This window comes from Lissotriton helveticus, chromosome 7 (genome assembly GCF_964261635.1).
Source record: "Lissotriton helveticus chromosome 7, aLisHel1.1, whole genome shotgun sequence".
NCBI classification, from domain to species: domain Eukaryota; kingdom Metazoa; phylum Chordata; class Amphibia; order Caudata; family Salamandridae; genus Lissotriton; species Lissotriton helveticus.
This window is the reverse complement of record NC_136068.1, coordinates 81,733,272-81,752,585: the sequence shown is the minus strand read 5'-3', so window position 1 is coordinate 81,752,585 and position 19,314 is coordinate 81,733,272. Positions and strand designations below refer to the sequence as shown.

At 51.1% G+C, this 19,314-nt stretch overlaps 1 protein-coding gene across 3 annotated transcripts in view; it reads right to left on the bottom strand.

The window, feature by feature from the left end:
• NCAPD2 (non-SMC condensin I complex subunit D2) overlaps positions 1–19,314 on the bottom strand; it is a 71,201-nt gene that overhangs the window by 9,295 nt on the left and 42,592 nt on the right. For all 3 annotated transcript variants that reach the window (XM_078651548.1, XM_078651547.1, XM_078651546.1), the window contains exons 23-28: positions 15,653–15,758; positions 11,741–11,864; positions 11,509–11,664; positions 10,974–11,151; positions 10,778–10,872; positions 10,049–10,129 (exon numbers count right to left, since the gene is read on the bottom strand). In XM_078651548.1, coding sequence (XP_078507674.1) covers positions 10,049–10,129; positions 10,778–10,872; positions 10,974–11,151; positions 11,509–11,664; positions 11,741–11,864; positions 15,653–15,758 — 740 coding nt within the window. The remainder of the gene's footprint in view (positions 1–10,048; positions 10,130–10,777; positions 10,873–10,973; positions 11,152–11,508; positions 11,665–11,740; positions 11,865–15,652; positions 15,759–19,314) is intronic.

The following is a 19,314-nucleotide window of genomic DNA, read 5'->3' as shown; positions in this document are numbered from 1 at the left end:
GTACCTCAGCGACGGTCGGTGCTGGCTTCGAGGGGATCTTGTAACTTCTCATCTTTTCATCGAAGTCCTTCTTTCTCTGAAGGATGTTCTCCATTTCGGCCTCGAGCCTTCTTCTCTTTCTCTGCGGCCTGTTAGTCGTCGAGCGTTTCGGCCGCTCTTTTCAGCGGCGTCGAAGCTTTCTTCTGCTCTTTTTCTTTCGACGTCGAAGGCCCTTTTCGGGGATTGCTTCGATGACCTTTGCTTTTCGCTGGTCTTCGGCCTCCGGGAGTCCTTCTCGGAGAATCCGCTGGGCTCTTTTTCGGAGGATGCAGCTTCGGTCGTCGATTTGTTCGGCGCCGGTGCTCCTTTCGAGGCTCTGTGCTCAGACTTTCGAGAGTCTGCCTCAGGTTTGAGGCCCTGTGGGAGTTTTCGGGGTCGTAGACTCTCCTACCTTATCAGGCGTTTTCTTATCGGTCTCAGCGACCGTGAAGTCATCTGGGCCTTGGGCGATGTTGTCGTCGGTGGAGAGGCCAAGTTCATAAAGCGTCGGGGCTTGGCCCTTGCCCTGCATCGTGTGGTGAGCCGTCCTCTGTCTCTCGAACTCGGAGTGTCTTCGGCTTGAAGACAGAGCAGAGACTGCAACGCCTGCTCCCGTGGTCGATTGGCAGGCAGAGGTTGCAGACTGGGTGCTGGGTCTTCGGTGCGAACTTGTGGTGGCAGTTCTTGCAGAATTTAAAGGGCGTCTTGTACATCCGTGCGCTCAGGGAGCCCCCTGTGTGCGCATTCCTCCAAGGACGTCGAAGATTTCGAAGTTCTCTCCTTTCTTCGTCGTCTCTTTACTAAAGGTACTCTTCTCAGGTCTTCACCGTTGAAGATTTGCTGTATTTTCTCCTTTCCTCCTCCAAAACTTCTGGAGCTTCACGCGACGATCCAGACCCAACGGAGGAAAAAAGAATCTGAAGATGGCGCCCAAGGGTGGTAGCTTCCGCCGGAAGCACGCCGACGAAGGTACACCAAATGGTGGGACGTCGACGCTCACCTGGGCTACGACAAAAAAAAAAAAAAAAAAAAGAGAAGGACTACGATTCCGGACCCAACCACCAGATTGCGGAATATGCACAGCATAGTGAATCCAGAAAGATTCATGCTGCAAAACTTGTTCTTCTGATGGATACATCTGCCAGTGGATTCCTCACCTTGTGAATAGATTCCCACAGCAGTCCCCACTCCCGGAGGAGGGTGTCCACTCTTCTATACCAGAAAATCTTGAAGGACAGAGGGCGCAAAATGGCCATCCATCCTTATCTCGCTATCCAAGCAGTAATGCTTTGCAAAAAAGTGTGGAGGGAGGCCCATGTCGCCGCTCTACAAATGTCCTCTACAGGTACACCTCTTGACAAAGCAGATGTTGACGACTTTGCTCTAGTAGAATGAGCCCTTATACCCTCTGGAGGTTCCTTACCATCCAGGGCGTAGCAGATTTTAATGCATATTATGATCCATCTTGTGTGCGCTTGTGCACAGCTCTTCCTTTTTTGCAGCCAGCAAATCCAATAAAGAGCTGGTCATCCACTCGATAGTCTTTTGTCCTATCAAGATAAAAGCTCACTGCCCTTTTGGGGTCCAGACGGTGAAGTCGCTCCTCCTCCTTGGAAGGGTGAGGGGGAGGATAGAAGGTAGGAAGGGTAATAGACTGTCCTAGATGGAAGGGAGTTACCACCTTAGGCAGAAACGCAGCCCCGGTCCTAAGAACCATTCGTTCAGCATGAATGGTTAAGAACGAGGGCTTTGAACTAAGAGCTTGAAGCTCACTTACCCTCCTTGCCGATGTAATTGAGACAAGAAAAACAGTCTTAAAAGACAAAAGTCTCAAAGGACACCTGTGTAGAGGTTCAAACGGAGAACCCATTAAATATGTAAGAACCAGGTTCAAGTCCCACTGAGGCACAATAAAGGGAGTAGGAGGAAACTTATTTGTTAAACCCTTTAAAAATCTCAATACAACAGAAGATTTAAACAAAGATGGTTGATCCGGTAAACAGATAAAAGCCGATAAAGCTGATAGATATCTCTTTACCGTAGCTACAGCAAAACCTTGCTGCGCCAATGAAAGAGCAAATTGAAGTATTTCATACAAACAAGCTCTGTAAGGTTCAGCAGAATTCTTCCCACACCAGGATACAAATTTAGACCACCTATAAGAATAAATGGACTTAGTGGAGTCACGCCTGGCCGATAGAATGACATCCACCACACCAGGTGGGAGAGAAAAGGCATTCAGGTTGCCCCGTTCGATCTCCAGGCATGAAGGTGTAAGGTCTGGAGGTGGGAGGTGTAGAACCTGCCCCTGCGAGAGGTCTGCCCTGAGAGGGAGACAGAGGTGGAGAAGATCTGTCTAGTTCTGTCTGTCTAGTTCTAGGACACCCCCGCGCCGCACGGCCACCAGCTGCCGCGTGTGCCTCCTTGCCTAACTGCCTCGCCGCCCGGCTGCCGCCGCGTGACCACGCCCCCTCCATCGAGCGGCGTGGTCCGTGCTCGCCGCTTCTCACCCTGGTGTATTAATTGTTGGAACTGTTGTATTTTGTTTAATCTTTACTTCTGTTTTGCTGTTTTCTGGCTGTAACTGCCCTCAGTCTTCGCTTCCCGCCACCGCCGCTAACCCCGCCCCTTTTTGCCTTCTGTACCCTCCCCGCTCCCGCCTCCCAGCTGCTCCGCCCCCCCGCGCACTTCGACCGTGCGAACGCGCAGCGGGCGCGCCAAAGGTAAGCCCGTCTGCGCCCGTCCGCGCCTGGCCCGCGCCCAGTGCCAGGTCCCCTGGCCCCCACCGACGGAAGACGACCCGACTGTCCTACAGCGCCACAGAACTCGTCGCACTCAACACCGGCAGATTCCCTGGATGCCACCAAGCCATCCCGAAGCACACCCACGGACCCTTCAGTTGCAACGCCTGCAAGTTCACCTGCATCCGGACCTGCCCCACACCAACACCTGGCAAACCGAACACCAGCAGCAACCACCTCAAGTGCATCCTCCTCAACACCCGCTCCGTCCACAGACACGCCATCGAACTCTGGAACCTCCTAGACACCACAGCCCCGGACGTTGCCTTCCTCACAGAGACCTGGATGAACGCCTCTTCAGCGCCCGACATCGCCATCGCCATCCCTGAGGGTTACAAGATCACCCGGAGGGACCGCACCGCCAACCAGACGGGAGGAGGCATCGCCATCATCCACAGGAACACCATCCGGATCACGACCAGCACCGACAACTCCCTTAACACCGCGGAACACCTGCACTTCCAGATCCACACCGACCCGAAGACCACCCTCAGAGGCATCCTGATCTACCGACCCCCGGGACCACGCACCCAATTCAGCGAGGACATCGCCGACTTGGTCAGCCCACATGCCCTCCCCTCCGCTGACTACATCCTCCTGGGGGACCTCAACTTCCACCTGGAGAACAACAACGACCGCAACACCACCACCCTGCTCGACAACCTCGCCAACCTGGGACTCAAGCAGCTGGTGTCCACCCCCACCCACCTCGCCGGACACACACTCGACGCCGTCTTCTCATCCAGCACAGACATCTCCTTCAGCCACGCCTCAGAACTTCCAATGGACGGACCACAGCTGTGTCCACTTCACCTTCAAAAGAACGACGATCCACCACCACCAGCAACAGGTTGCCCGTAGAAGCTGGAACAAGATCACAGCCGACCAGCTCGCCGCCTCCCTGAGCCAGCACCCTCCTGCCAGCTCAGCGAACCCCAGCCAGGCCGCCGACAACCTCACGAAGTGGATCAGCAACTGCGCAGACGAACTCGCCCCCCTACGGACCCCGCCCAGCAGACCCGGCAGCAAGAAGGCCCCATGGTTCACCGACGAACTCAAGAGCTCCAAGAAGAACTGCCGAGCCCTCGAGAAAGTCTGGAGTAGGGAACCAACACCGGACAACATGACCACCCTCAAGCTCGCCACCCGGAAGCACCACCAACTGATCCGCGCCGCCAAGAAAACCGCATTCAAGGACCGGCTGGACAACAACGCACACAACTGCAAGGAACTCTTCAACATCGTGAAAGAGCTCTCCAACCCCAGCGCAGGAAACGACATCACCCCATCGCAAGACCTCTGCAACTCCCTCGCCTCCTACTTCCACAACAAGATCGCAGACATACACAACAGCTTCAGCATTCATCCGACGCACGCCACGACCACAGCAACACCGCCCACCACCACCCTCCGCGCCTGGACTCCAATCAGCACCGAAGACACCGTGCGCATGATGAACTCGGTCCACTCCGGATCTCCGACCGACCCCTGCCCTCACCACGTCTTCAACAAGGCAGACGCTGTCATCGCACCCCACCTGCGGGACATTATCAACACCTCCTTCGACTCCGCCACCTTCCCTGAGAGCTGGAAGCACGCCGAACTCAGCGCTCTACTCAAGAAACCCACAGCGGACCCCACCGAACTCAAGAGTTACCGCCCCATCTCGCTCCTCCCGTTTCCAGCCAAAGTCATCGAGAAGACCGCCAACAAGCAGCTGGCCGCCTTCCTCGAGACGAATGGATCCCTCGACCCCTCACAGTCTGGCTTCCGAGCCAACCACAGCACGGAGACCGCCCTCATCGCTGCCACCGACGACATCCGAGCCCTGATGGACAACGGAGACACAGCGGCCCTCATCCTCCTAGACCTCTCCGCGGCATTCGACACGGTCTGTCACCGCACCCTAGTGCAGCGCCTCAGCAACGTCGGAATCCAGGAGAAGGCACTGGAATGGATCATCTCCTTCCTCGACGGAAGGACACAGAGTCCGCCTACCACCGTACAAGTCAGAGGCCACCAAAGTCATCTGCGGCGTCCCTCAAGGTTCCTCGCTGAGCCCCACCCTCTTCAACGTCTACATGAGCCCCCCCGCGGCCATCGCACGCCAACACAACCTCAACACAATCGCCGACGACACCCAGCTGATCCTCTCCCTGACCAACGACCCCGCCAGAGCCAACCTGCACGAAGGGATGAAAGATGTAGCCGAGTGGATGACGACCAGCCGCCTGAAACTGAACTCAGACAAGACGGAGGTCCTCATCCTGGGCTCCTCGCCCTCCGCCTGGGACGACTCCTGGTGGCCCCCCGCCCTGGGCACCGCACCCAAACCGACGGACCACGCACGCAACCTGGGCTTCATCCTGGACTCCTCCCTCTCCATGACCAGACAAGTCAACGCCGTCTCCTCGTCATGCTTCAACATCCTGCGCATGCTACGGAAGATCTTCTGGTGGATCCCCACCGAGACCAGGAAGACTGTCACCCAGGCCCTCGTCACCAGCCGACTGGACTACGGCAACGCCCTCTACGCCGGAACCACCGCCAAGCTCCAGAAGAGACTCCAGCGGATCCAGAACGCCTCAGCCAGACTCATCCTCGATATCCCACGAAACAGCCACATCTCCGGACATCTGAGAGACCTGCACTGGCTCCCCGTCAACAAAAGAATAACCTTCCGTCTCCTCACCCACGCACACAAAGCCCTACACGATCAAGGCCCGAGCTACCTCAACAACCGAATCAACTTCTACGCTCCCAAGCGCCACCTCCGATCAACCAGCCACGCCCTCGCCGCCGTCCCCCGCATCCAAAGAGCGACAACAGGAGGAAGGTCCTTCTCCTACCTGGCCGCCAAGACCTGGAACTCCCTCCCTCCAGACCTGCGCCTGACCCAAGACCACCTCTCCTTCAGGAAGAAGCTGAAGACCTGGCTGTTCGAGCAGTAACGGCCTTGAGACCCTACGGGTGAGTAGCGCGCTCTATAAATGTCTATGATTGATTGATCTTCCACACCCTTCTTGGCCAATCGGGGGCGATCAATATAACTCTGGCCTGGTCTTGACTTATCTTCCTCAGAACCCGAGGAATCAAGGGTATGGGAGGAATGCGTAAAGGAGTCACGAGCCCCAACTCAACTGAAACGCATCCCCCAACGCTTCTTGCATCGGATACTGGAGACTGCAGAATGACGGGCAGTGAGCATTCTCGTGAGTGGCAAACAGGTCCACCTGAGGAGTTCCCCATGTCCGAAAGACAAGACTAACCACCTCTGGATGAAGCCTCCATTCGTGATCGGCTGAGAACTGCCGACGAGACCGTCTGCACAAACGTTCAGTACTCCGGCCATATGATTTGCCACTAGACAAATCTGATGTTCCTGAACCCAGGACCAGAGATGCAGAGCCTCTCTGCAGATACACAGCCTCTCTGCAGATACACTGCGACCCCACTCCTCCTTGTTTGTTGATATACCACATCGCGGTGGTGTTGTCTGTCAGGACTTGAACCGACCGCAAAGGGAAGGGAGGAAGGCCTTGAGTGTCAGACGTATTGCCAGCAATTCAAAAAGGTTGATGTGAAGACACCTTTCTTCTGGAGACCAAAGACCCTTGACCCCCAGATCCCCCAGATGAGCACCCCACCCTAGAGTGGATGCATCAGTTATCACTGTGGCCACCGATGGAGGAGTTTGAAAAGGCATTCCTTGAGACAGATTGCCTTCCACTCCCCACCAAGACAGATCCACCGCAGCTTCTCTGGAGATCCTCACTGACTCCCCGAGATCCCCTTGGTGTTGATACCACTGCCTGCGGAGGCACCACTGGAGTGCCCTCATGTGCCTGCGTGCATGGTTGACCAACAGAATGCAAGAAGCCATCAGACCGAGCAGACGAAGGACCTTCAGGACTGGAACAACCGCTCCATTGTAAAATAAAGGAATCATTTCCTGTATGTCGTGAATCCTTTGAGGTGGAGGGAATGCACGACATACAATTGTGTCCAGTACCGCACCTATGAACATGTTGCGCTGGGAGGGCACTAGGTGAGATTTGGGTACATTTATCGAAAAACCCAACCTGTGCAACAACTGAGTTGTCTCTTGCAGATGATGGAGCACTATCTCTGGAGATTCTGCTTTGATCAGCCAATCGTCCAGATAAGGGAATACTGGAATCCCTGACCTTCTGAGATGTGCAGCCATCACCTTGGTGAAGACTCGAGACGCAGTAGTAAGACCAAACGGTAGAACCGCAAACTGGTAGTGTTGCGATCCCAACGTGAAGCAGAGATACTTTGTGCGACTTCAGAATGGGTATATGGAAATAAGCATCTTGCAAGTCGATTGACACCATCCAGTCTTCTTCCATCAGCGCCTGAAGAACCTGCGCAAGAGTGAGCATCTTGAACTTCTCCTGCTTTAGGTAGAAGTTCAAGATCCTGAGATCCAGGATTGGACGAAGTCTGCCATCCTTCTAGGGATTCAGTAAATACCAGGAGTAGCATCACTGACCCCTTTCCTGCTCCGGAACCACCTCTATCGCACCCTTTTTGAACAATGCTTGTACTTCCTGTAGGAGCAACAGGTGGTCCTCTGAGCAAAAACCTTGGCAAGGAGGGTAATTTGGGGGAACTCCCGAAAGGGAAGAGCATACCCATTCTCTACAAGATTGAGAACCCAAAGATCTGATGTAACCGATTCCCAATCTCGTAGAAAATAAGTAAGCCGACCCCCCCCACAGGACCCGCATGATCCGGAATGGTGGATCTAGGGCTGCTTTGCTGTTGTAGGCGGGGGGGTGGATAGAAGAGGAGGAGGAGGCTTGACGTCCACAAGAACGACCCCTTTGTCTGCCTCTGTAGGACCTGTACAAAAGGATTTTGTTGCTGCTGTCTGCTTATAGGTACGAAAAGTAGACCATCCAAAACCCTTGTATCTTTTGGTGACAGAGCCTCTAGTTTGCAACCCCATAGATCTTGCCGTTGCTCTGCTATCCTTAAACCTTTCCAAAGCAGCATCAGCTTTCTTTCCGAAAAGGCCTGTGCCATCAAAAGGCAAATCCATCAGAGAAGCCTGAACATCAGCAGAAAACTCAGAAGACTTTAGCCAAGCAGCTCTTCTGGTGGCGATCGAAGACCCCATGATCCTAGCCACTGAATCTGCTGTGTCCATACCACTTTGTATGACCTGCCGAGCAGCAGCCTGCGTGTCAGATATCACTTCATTAAAGTTCTTTCTATCCTCCTCAGGAAGCTTAGGAGATAGCGGTTTCACTGTATCCATCAAAGCATGGATATATCTGCCTAGCAAACAAGTAGCATTTGTCGATTTTAGGGCCATACTGCCTGACGAAAACACTTTCTTTGCATTTTGATCTTGCTTCTCAGAGTCTTTATCTCCAAGAACCTGGGGAAAAGCACCTGCAGATCTTTTCGAACAAGCAGCCTGAACCACCAAACTCTCTGGCAAAGGATGTGTGGCTAAGAATTCAGGATCTTCAGGCGCCACTCTGCAGCGCCTTGCCACAGTCTTTGAAACTGCAGGAGCAGTAAGAGGTTTACGCCATACCTCCAATATAGGATCAGTAAGAGCCTCAGTAAATGGAAGAATTGGCTCAACTAGAGGATGGAGAATGGAGAACTTCAGTAAGAATGTTCGATTTGTACTCCACGGATGGCAAACTCAAATTGAGTTCTGCAGCCTTAATTACCACATGGTAGAGAACTTCAGTAAGAATGTTCGATTTGTACTCCACGGATGGCAAACTCAAATTTAAGAGTTCTGCAGCCTTTATTACCACATGGTAAGGTGCCACATCCTTAGGAGCATCAGACACCGTGGGCAACCCCCATTCAGGTGAAAATTCCAGTCCACTTGCATCATGCAACTCTTCAAAATAATCCTCCCGACCCTGAAGCTAGCCTTTTTCAATTTCAGCTGCTCCATAATTTCTTTCCTCCAAAAGGCGCTGCACTCTACGCCTCACCCACTCCATTTGAACCGACGTCGTCGGATCCGGTAACGACTCCGAAGGAGTCGGAGCTGGCGTTGAGTGAGGAGCCGGAGCCGCCTTCGATTTGGATCTCGAAGTCGCTCCGGAGCCGGTGAAGCCGTGCACAGCGTCGATGACCTCAGAGGCGCCGAGAGAAGCCATAGTGGAGTCGGCGTTGGCATAAACGTCAGGAAAGGAGCCGGAGCAAAAGCCTGCGGCACACCCAGATTATAAGCCAATGGACCCATGGGACCAGCCGGCGTACCAGAGGGGTACATTGCTCTCGCATATACGCCATACATGGCGTTTAGAAAATGCGGAGGGTCCTGACCAGGACCAGGTTATTGAGGGTACGTACCCACCGGCTGCTCCTGAGGAGGCTGCACTAGATTAGACTACTCCTGTACCTCGGGATGATGCAGAGTCGTCGAGCCCTGAGGAACAACTTCTTTATGCACCAAAGACTGATACAAAAGTAACAAAGTTACCGGTCGTACAACAGAAGATTCCAAGAAACCGTTAGGGTCGACGACAAAAAAAAGGGAACTGATGTCATCACGCTGACGTAGGCCTAATAAGGAGTCAGTGACGTCAGTCGGAGTCGCGCGCGATGCCGCGCTCCTGTGACATCGTCCACGCCGGCGTGCTACAAAAGAATTTTCCGAACGTTGCTGACGCAGGGGGATATTCACAAGGTGAGGAATCCACTGGCGGGTGTATCCATCAGAAAGCCTTCCTCGATACAGGACTTTCATTTAGATTTCTCCTCAGCCTAATCACCCTGCAGGTTGCCAGTACAGCTCTGTTGGAGTACCCACAAAGGGAAATGCAGTTACAGCCGGGGCTGCCTCTGCCGTGGAAGGTTTTCTTAAGCCATTTGGTAACAAATGTTGGAACGCTGCGATGGCCTGCATATTGGGAGGGGAGGCTAGAGATGGACACAACAGAAAACTCCATGCAGTAGAGCCAAGATAGCTTGTAGAGTGCGTAGGGCGACCAGTCCCCTTCACCGATAGAGAGCCATAAAAGGCCGTAGAGTGCCGAGGGCGACCAATCCCCTTCTCCGATACAGAGCTACAATAGCCAGCTCTTCACCAGACCTATGACACCTTGCTTCCCTGATCTTGAATGTAATTTCATGAACACTACATCTGACCCCAATCAATCCCAGGAGAACACCCAGATCTCATCCCAACACCAAATATTACCGGAGACTGTAAGCAGCAAACCTACCTGGCAGTGCGGAACCGCTGACACAGCTTCTCCACCAGGCTCTCAGTCTGCTTATCCTTCGTGATGTAGGAGAGAAGCTGCCTGCAAAAGACAAGAACATGAGATGGTATTTAAGAAATGGGTAGAGAAAGAGTAGAGTGCTAAGGAAACATTGAACTGAACGAGTAAGGCAAGATACTTAAATGAGAAAGGTTAAACAGACTCCTGGAATAACTCCTCATGGAGCCCCATGCAACTGTTAAAGAAACAGTCACAGACACTAGTTCGCAAACACAAGCAGGAGTGCTGAAACATTTCACTCACCCCCAGTCACAGATCTAGGTTGAATCCTTCATCATTCTTTAGCTCACTTCACCACCTCAGTTCAGACATAGACATTTGCAAATCAGTCTTGACCCTGGGCCTCATGGGAACAGTCCAGCCTGAACTGCCAAGCCAGGTCTTCCCTGGACCGGAAACAAGCATCCAAGACTGATTTGCATCTAGCTGGGTCCGAAGTTCTGGGGTGGGCTAAAGGAAAATGATGGATTCGTCCCAGATCTGAGACTGGGAGTGCTTGATTGAAAAGTTTCAGCGCTCAGTCAATCATCTCCTGGTGTTTGCTTACATCCAGTTAGCCAAGGACATAGCGAATGTGTACGGTCTTAACTACCCCTAGACCTTGGTGAATTGCACCTACTCGGTCTGTAATTCATCCGTGGCTATGGCTTTCTCGCCCCACAAACTCACTTCATGATGGTCTGGAAAGGCTCCTCGTCCACCCCACACTCCGGGTCCGAGAGTCTACTTATGATGTCTGGCAAGAGATTGTACACCGCGTTGCCCTACAGGGAGGAGATGTGGTTAGAAATCGAGAATAGAAGAGCCTTGCACACCCCAGTCAACAGTAGGTAGAGCTGGAAAGATAATGAGTCACCCTGCCTACCTTGTTGGAGAGTTCATTGAAGAAGTTGCGAGCCAGTGCAGCAATTTCTGCTTCAGGGTCGATCACCAAAACAGCCATTTCACTCACTTGACCTTTGACCTTCACCATATCTTTCAGAATTAAGTGAGTCATGACTATACCGGCTGTCTTCCGGACGCTGCAGGAATCATCCCGTAACCTGCAACAGAGAGGGCGGCAGTGTACAAGTTGAAATCTCCACACCAATGTAGAAAGTAGTCGTAAAAAAGCACCTCTTGCGCCCACCACTTCAGAAGTACTCCTTTGGCACAATCAAGGTCAAAGATGGCTATTTCCAGAATACTACTGTGCTCACGCCCTCCCCCACTTCAAAATACAGTTTGTTACAGACTTCAGGGAGAACAGAGGACAGTATGTACTACCAATGCATGCAAGAGGAAGTCAAGTCTTGATCGAGGTGCAGCAAGGAAGAATCAAATGCCACCCACACACTGCCCACAAGCCCCCAGGAGGTAGGGTTAACAAGCAAGGAAAGCCCCCAACTTCCCACCTTTACCTTGCGTACAGGTGCGGCGTCCAAGGCTCAATCAGATTGGGAAAGCGGATGGAGAGATCCCCCAAGGCGATCATGATGTTGGACCGGACGCTAGGGAGGGGAGACTTTTCCAGCATGGTGAAGAGTAGGCGGAGGTGAGTGTCACAGAAGTCAGAGCTGCAGTGAGGGAGAAGCAGATGTTAGAGCAGGCTGTGGCGTGGAAAGGGGATGCTCCCATGTCCTCTCGCCTTACCTAATCATCATGAACTTCGCAAGCGCCAGCGACGCCGCAGTGCAGAGGTCTGGGTCACTGTACTTGCCAGGGCTGTTGCAAACCTTCAGGATGAGTGGGACAAACACCGAGAGATACTGAGCATCTGGTGGAAACAGAAAAGAACAGTTTCAGTCCTACTTTCTCTAGCTGGATCCATCTAGACCGAATTACAGGTTTATGGCAGACTAAGGGCGTCTTAAGGCAATAGGGCCCCCTAAGGAAACTGGTTGGGAACCCTTCAGTGTTACTGCAGGCGGCACTGAAGCCACAAGTGTGACGTACTGTACATTTGGTCTTTTCCAGCACCATGTCAGGCGAGACACTGAAGCCCTAGTTTTGATAAAGCTTTAATGGAAAACGAATGAAATGGCCAGATAAAGCTGCACTTCACAAGCGGACACTATTTTTAAAAAAAACATTTTATTGGTTTCGGGTGTACAAAATACACTAGTCACAACCATTCAAAGTCATCTTATTACAAGCGGAAACTGTACCGTGCATTGAAGCTCTAGCATTTTTACTGGCCGTCATTCTGACCCAGAGGATGCATTTGGATTTTGCAGTGGACCCAAGCCCGCTTTCATTTATTTTTTTAACGGGGTCACTTGCTCATTGATTTAAGATTGCCATGACAGAGGATTAAAGGGACAATTGTAATGTTTATATGGACTCCAATCCCGAACACTGACTTCAGTTGGTTTCAAGGCTGACCACAACCCTAGACACAGAGCCCCAAATGCAAAATAGCTACCAAACCAGTACCTGTCAGTAGGTGGGCCTGCGATTGGACTCCAACCAGAAAAGCCTGTGGGACCAAGCAGCAAAATGCCCTGCTCAGAAAACCCAGCTGCCAAGACAGTAGTGCTTTGTGAACCTATGGAGGGACTCCCATATACCTTCCTGGCAAACACCCAGGACAGAACGCCATGTGCCAGCACAGTGGTGGCATCTTTGGCCCTGGTGGAGATGAGCTTGGTTCTTCCAGAGTCTGCTGTTCGGCTAGTGTGTAGCAGATCTTAACGCAGAGCATGATCTAGCAGGAGATGGGTCATTTTCAACACTGCTTTACTTGCTTTTTTGCTCCAGTGAACGACACAAAGAGCCAATAGTCCACTCAATGTCCTTTGGTACACTCAATATAAAAGCTCAGTGCTCATGTGAGGTCCAAAAAGTGGAGTTCTTTCCTCCTTACAAGGGTGAAGCAGAGCAAAGGATGCTGATAAGGTGACCTGTTGATCAACATGGAACTCTGTAAAGAAGAGGAACCAGGAGTGATAAAGGTCCAGCGCACGTGCTCCTTGCTTAAATCCAGTTAAACATGGTGTGCACTTCCTCAATAAGAAAATGTAAAGTCAAAGGTTCCAAGAAAAGGGATATGCTCCAATAGGAGCACGGGCCCAGATATTTTATTTATTTATTTTGAAAGTTTTGTATAGCGCGAACAAGATCTTTGCAGATATCAGAGCGCTTCACATAGAAAGGGGGAGCATGAGGGAACATAGTCAAACAGGTAAGTAAAAATGCTAGTAGTACAAACACATGGTAGCCTAGAAAATCACATAAATCATTAATACATATAAAACAAATAATCCAAGGGGTCGAACAAGGAGTACAGATCAGTGCGGAGTCTTAACAAAGTTCAGAATAGCACTTCAAGTGTATTTAGCCAGGAGGATAGCTTTTACTTCTTTCTTAAACAGTGTAGTGGAGGAGATCAGCCTCGTTTCAGGGGGGAGTGAGTTCCAGATCCTGGGTGCCATTCCTGAGAAGGAGCGTTTATAAGTTTTTTCCTTCCGGAATCTTCGAGGCTTCAGCAGAAGATTGTTTGTGCCTCTGGTGTTTCTAGAGCCGCCAGAGATTGTCAGCTTCTGAGTGAGATAGCTTGGTGAGCTCGTGTGGACAGCTTTGTGCGTCATGCAGGCGATTTTCAGATGTATTCTGGCTTCGAAAGGCAGCCATTTCAGGTGTTTAAAGTCAGGGGAGATATGTGAGTGTTTTTTTGAACCAGTGATGAGTCTCGCTGCAGCGTTTAGAGAAGCTCTTAGAGGAGCAGTAGTAGTTAGGGGGAGTCCGCAGAGTGGGATGCTGCCATATTCTATTCGAGGGATGACTAGTGCTTGCACTGCAGTTTGGAGGTCATTGGCAGGGAGGAAGGGTTTAAGTTTCCTCAGGGTATTGATTTGGTAGTTCGCTCCCTTAGTTGCCTTGCTGATATGTTGCTGCATGTTGAGATTGGTGTCAAGTGTAATGCCTAAGGATTTTGCCGAGTCTACGATGGTGGGTTGGACATTGAGTGCAGTTAGGTCTTTAAGCCAGAGTTGTGTGGTAGAGATCTTGGCGGGAGGTGAGATCAGAAGGAACTCTGTTTTCAAAGCATTGAGTTTGAGATGATTATCGGCAAGCCAGGATTGGGTGCTTCTGATCGTTGAGTTCAGGAGCAAAATGTCTTTGGGGGATTGTAATTTGAGATATAGTTGGGTATCAGCGTACATGTGAAAGTGTATATTGGACTCTTGTAACAAGGTGGTGAGGGGTTCCATAACTAGGTTGAACAAAGTTGGGGATAGGGAGGAACCTTGTGGGGCGCCTAACGAGACAGGTATAGGTGAGGACATCAGGTTGTTACTCTTGAATTTCTGCGACCTGTTGTGTAGAAAGGAGGTGAACCATTTGAGGACTGTCCCAGATAGACCCATTCTTGTGTTTAGTAGTTCGAGTAAATTCTCATGCTTAACGGTGTCGAATGCTGAAGAGAGATCAAGAAGGATGAAGAGACCGGTATTGTTTTGATCTAGCATTTGAAGGGCGTCGTCAATTATGTGAGTCATAGCCGTTTCAGTGCTGTGCCCCGCTCGGAAGCCTGATTGATGAGGATTGAGGAGGCCAAACTGGTCAATGTGTTTAGTCAATTGTAGTTGTGCGCATTTTTCCAACAATACACCCAAATGGGTGTCGTGCTTCATCACTGGGCTAGCTTGTTGGTTTTGTTGCTGTTCTAAGCTTATTTAGCTCCTGTTGGAGGCATCTGTTCTCAGCGGAGCTGTGCCTTGGGTTAAGACACAGCTCCACTGCAGCAGCAGCCTCAAACAAGGCAGGTGAGCTACTGTATAACAGGAAAGTCTAATACGGCATTTAACAGCTGGTACTCCCCGTCTAAATCATGTTCAATGCCACTTTCTACCCGGACTGAGTGGCCCATCTCATGGAGGGCACGCGCATCCTTTGGAAGCCTCATGTTATTGAGCTCTAGAGATGCCTACCAGACCTAAGTTTTGTCAGAAAGTCCTAGCAACAGTCAGAATAGCTTTAAGTGGAGACAGTGTTTGCCACACAGGGGCATTGTAACTATAGGATCCTCTCCCACCTAGTCCCGTAGGAGCCCCTACTATTAAGAGTGGAAGGGTGGGAGGTCGAAAGAGCAAAAGAAGGATTCATTTAAGGATGGAAGGGCCCAAGAACACTTCAAAGGATGGATGAAAGTGAAAGAATGGATATGGGTGGTTGAATGAATCAATGTGTGAACAGAATGGGCATTAGATGGACAGATTGGTGAAAGAATGGATTGGTAGAATAGTCTAGCATGGGCGGATTGAAAACAAATGGTGGCTAGGTGGGCGAAAGGAAGAATGTGTGAACAGATGGATAAGTGAAAGGATAGACTGAAGAATGAAAATATGGTGAGTGGAGGGCAGGTACGAGGAAGAATGGACAGAAAGATACATGGGTGAATAAAATTGTTCTAAGATGGGTCGGACTACTGGTTTCTCCAACTCAGTTATTAGAGGTTTGGTGCAATGTGGGGGGTATTTTAATGTTCTGGTTCCAATCTTGACGACGCTAGTCACCCCCTAGAAGGGATATCAAAGAGCAAAGTAAGATTGCGTCACTCACCAGCTAGCAGTTCAGATTCACAGATCTTCCTGATCAGCTCTGCCTCTGTATCGTCAGCACAGGCCCCAACCAGCCCCAGCTCCTCCTCCATGGTGCTTTCGTCTCCCTAAAGAATAATTACAGATTTTACTTTTGGAAAGGATGACACTTAAAGGCAGAAGCAACACACTAATACAAGGGAAGAGAATATACGTAAAGAGCTTTCTGCAGGGGGAAGCCTCAAGCTAGATCGCAGACCACCCCAAAATGAGCATCACGGGAGGCCTGACAAGGAGTAGGCTACTCCAACCTCAGACCCCCATCTGCTCCCAAAAACTCACAGAACAGCAGTCTGGATGACAGAATCGGCTAACATGAACACTGTGGGATGTTGTAGCAGAAAAGCACAGAGCTCATAGAGGGCTATTACAGATCAGAGACCAGGCTTCTCCAACAAATAGCTAGTGAGCTACTGGTAGCTCTCCATCTACGTTTTAGTAGCTCTCCTATGTGCAGCACAGCCTACTAAACTAGAAGCTTGTGACTAGTTGAATGCATGCATCCCTAAACTGGAAAAAGCATGTATTCAAGATTAATATTGGTCTACTTACTACTAATACTACTTACGTGGAGAAGTGTGGCTCAATGGTTAGAGCGGCAGACCCTGATGCAGAGGTCTAGCCCGGGACCAGGGTTCAATTCCCCGCCTCGGCGGGTCTTGGGCTCAAAAATTCCACGGACCTGATAATTCTCGCCTCGGTGCCTATTCCAATCATGGAGTCCCACTCTGCAACTCTGGGCAATAGCTTGCTTAATCTCCACAACGGCCCCCACAACGCTAAGGATGCCTGGCCTCCACCTTGGGGGTGCCCAGGAGTGGACACCTCACAGGGAAAGCCAGGATGGGTTCCACAGCGGTATTCGTACAAGCGCCTTGAGACCCTTGCGGGTGAGTAGTGCGCTATACAAGTATCAATTTACAATTACTTTGAAAACTCGACCTTTGTTTGCCGAAAAATTGTTGAATTTCCAAACTATATTTAAAACCGACATTTGAGTGCTAAATCATTAGTACTGGAGAGATTACTATTATTCCCTCTGTGCCAGGGGCATTACAGCTAGGACTTCTGCATCTACATTGAGGCATTCCAAAAGGGCCAAGACTTTAAGTTACTGCTGGCAGCCCTGCCTGATGCATTAAGGTGACCAATGCTGGTAAGTTTGCTTACACTGACCAATCATGTATCTTTTCTGATGTGGTCACGATTCCAACACTAATGATTGGTAGCTCGCAATGATTCTCATTGACTAGAAGAACAAGTTACTTACCTTCGGTAACGCTTTTTCTGGTAGATACAATATCTGCCTGTGGATTCCTCACCATGTGAATATCCCCCTTGCGTCAGCAACGTTCGGCATTTTTCTTTGTAGCACGCCGACGTGGACGACGTCATAGGAGCACGGCTTCGCGCGCGACTCCGTCTGAAGTCACCGACTCCTTATCAGGCCCACGCCGGCGTGAGGACGTCAGTTCCGCCCTTTTTTCCGTGCCTTCGAGGCACACGGACGGACCAACGAAAGCAAATATGCAAATATACCATGTACACAGTACATTTAAATCAATACAATAGTATAAACCATATATACAGAAAGACTAGGTATAACAGAGTGGACAACGGGGAGGCGGGTGGGCATGTGAGGAATCCACAGGCAGATATTGTATCTACCAGAAAAAGCGTTACCGAAGGTAAGTAACTTGTTCTTCTGATAGATACATCTGCCGTGTGGATTCCTCACCTTGTGAATAGAGTCCCACAGCAGTCCCCACTCCCGGAGGAGGGTGTCCACTCTGCTATACCAGGAAATCTTGGAGAACAGAGCGCGCGCGAAGTGACCGTCCCTCCTCACCTCGGTATCCAAGCAGTAGTGCTTCGCGAAAGTGTGGAGGGAGGCCCAAGTCGCGGCTCTGCAAATATCCTCAACAGGTACACCTCTAGACAAAGCAGATGTTGCAGACTTTGCTCTAGTTGAATGTGCTCTAATACCCTCAGGAGGGTCCTTACCCGCAAGGGAGTAGCAGATCTTGATGCAAAGGATTATCCACCTGGAAAGTGTGCGCTTGTGCACCGCTCTGCCCTTCCGACAGCCAGCAAAACCAACAAACAGCTGGTCGTCCACCCGGAAGTCTTTAGTCCTGTCCAGATAGAAAGACACCGCCCTCTTGGGGTCCAGACGGTGCTGTCTCTCTTCCTCCTTAGAAGGGTGAGGGGGAGGATAGAAGGTAGGGAGGGTAATGGACTGTCCAAGATGGAAGTGAGTTACCACCTTAGGCAGAAAAGCAGCCCTGGTCCTGAGAACCATCCTTTCAGCATGAATGGTCAGGAATGGGGGCTTGGATCTAAGAGCTTGAAGCTCACTTACCCTCCTTGCCAAGGTGATTGCCACGAGGAAGACCGTTTTAAAAGAAAGAAGCCTCATGGGACACTTGTGCAAAGGTTCGAAAGGAGAACCCATCAAAAAGGTCAGCACAAGATTCAAATCCCAATGAGGAACAACAAACGGAGAAGGGGGGAACATATTAATGAGACCCCTCAAAAATCTTAAGACCACTGGAGACTTAAAAAGAGAGGGCTGATCCGGCAACCTCTCTCTCCCTGCACCAAGAGACAAATTTAGACCACCTATACGAATAGATGGACTTAGTGGAGTCACGCCTGGCAGAGAGAATGACACCCACCACATCATGAGGGAGAGAGAAAGAACTCAGGTTGCCCCGTTCAATCTCCAGGCATGAAGGTGTAATGTCTGGAGGTGGGGGTGTAGAACCTGCCCCTCCATCTGAGAGAGGTCTGCCCTGTGAGGGAGACGAGAGGCGGGTGAGAGGAGAGGTGGAGAAGGTCTGTGTACCACACCCTTCTTGGCCAATCCGGGGCGATCAATATGACTTGGGCCCGGTCTTGGCGAATTTTCCTCAGAACCCGAGGAATCAAGGGTATGGGAGGAAACGCGTAAAGGAGTGGACTTTTCCAACTCAAATGAAACGCGTCCCCCAAGGTTCCTTGCAATGGATACTGGAGACTGCAGAATGACAGGCAGTGCGCATTCTCGTAAGTGGCGAACAGGTCCACCCGAGGAGTCCCCCACATCTGAAAGATGTCGTGAACCACCTCCGGGTGAAGCCTCCACTCGTGGTCGGCAGAGAACTGCCGACTGAGACTGTCTGCACGAACGTTCAGAACCCCGGCCAGATTTGCCATCAGACAAATCTGATGGTCCTGAACCCAGGACCAGAGAAGCAGAGCCTCTCTGCAGAGACACTGCGACCCCAATCCTCCCTGCTTGTTGATGTACCACATCGCGGTCGTGTTGTCCGTCAGGACCTGAACCGACTGACCGCGAAGGGAAGGGAGGAAGGCCTTGAGCGCCAAACGTATCGGCCGTAATTCCAGGTTGATGTGAAGCAACCTTTCCTCTGGAGACCAAAGACCCTTGACCTCCAGATCCCCCAGATGAGCACCCCACCCGAGAGTGGATGCATCCGTTATCACTGTGGCCACCGACGGAGGCAGTTGAAAAGGCTTCCCTTGTGACAGGTTGCCTTCCATGCCCCACCAAGACAGATCCGCTGCAGCTTCTCTGGAGATCCTCACTGACTCCCTGAGATCTCCGTTGTGTTGATACCA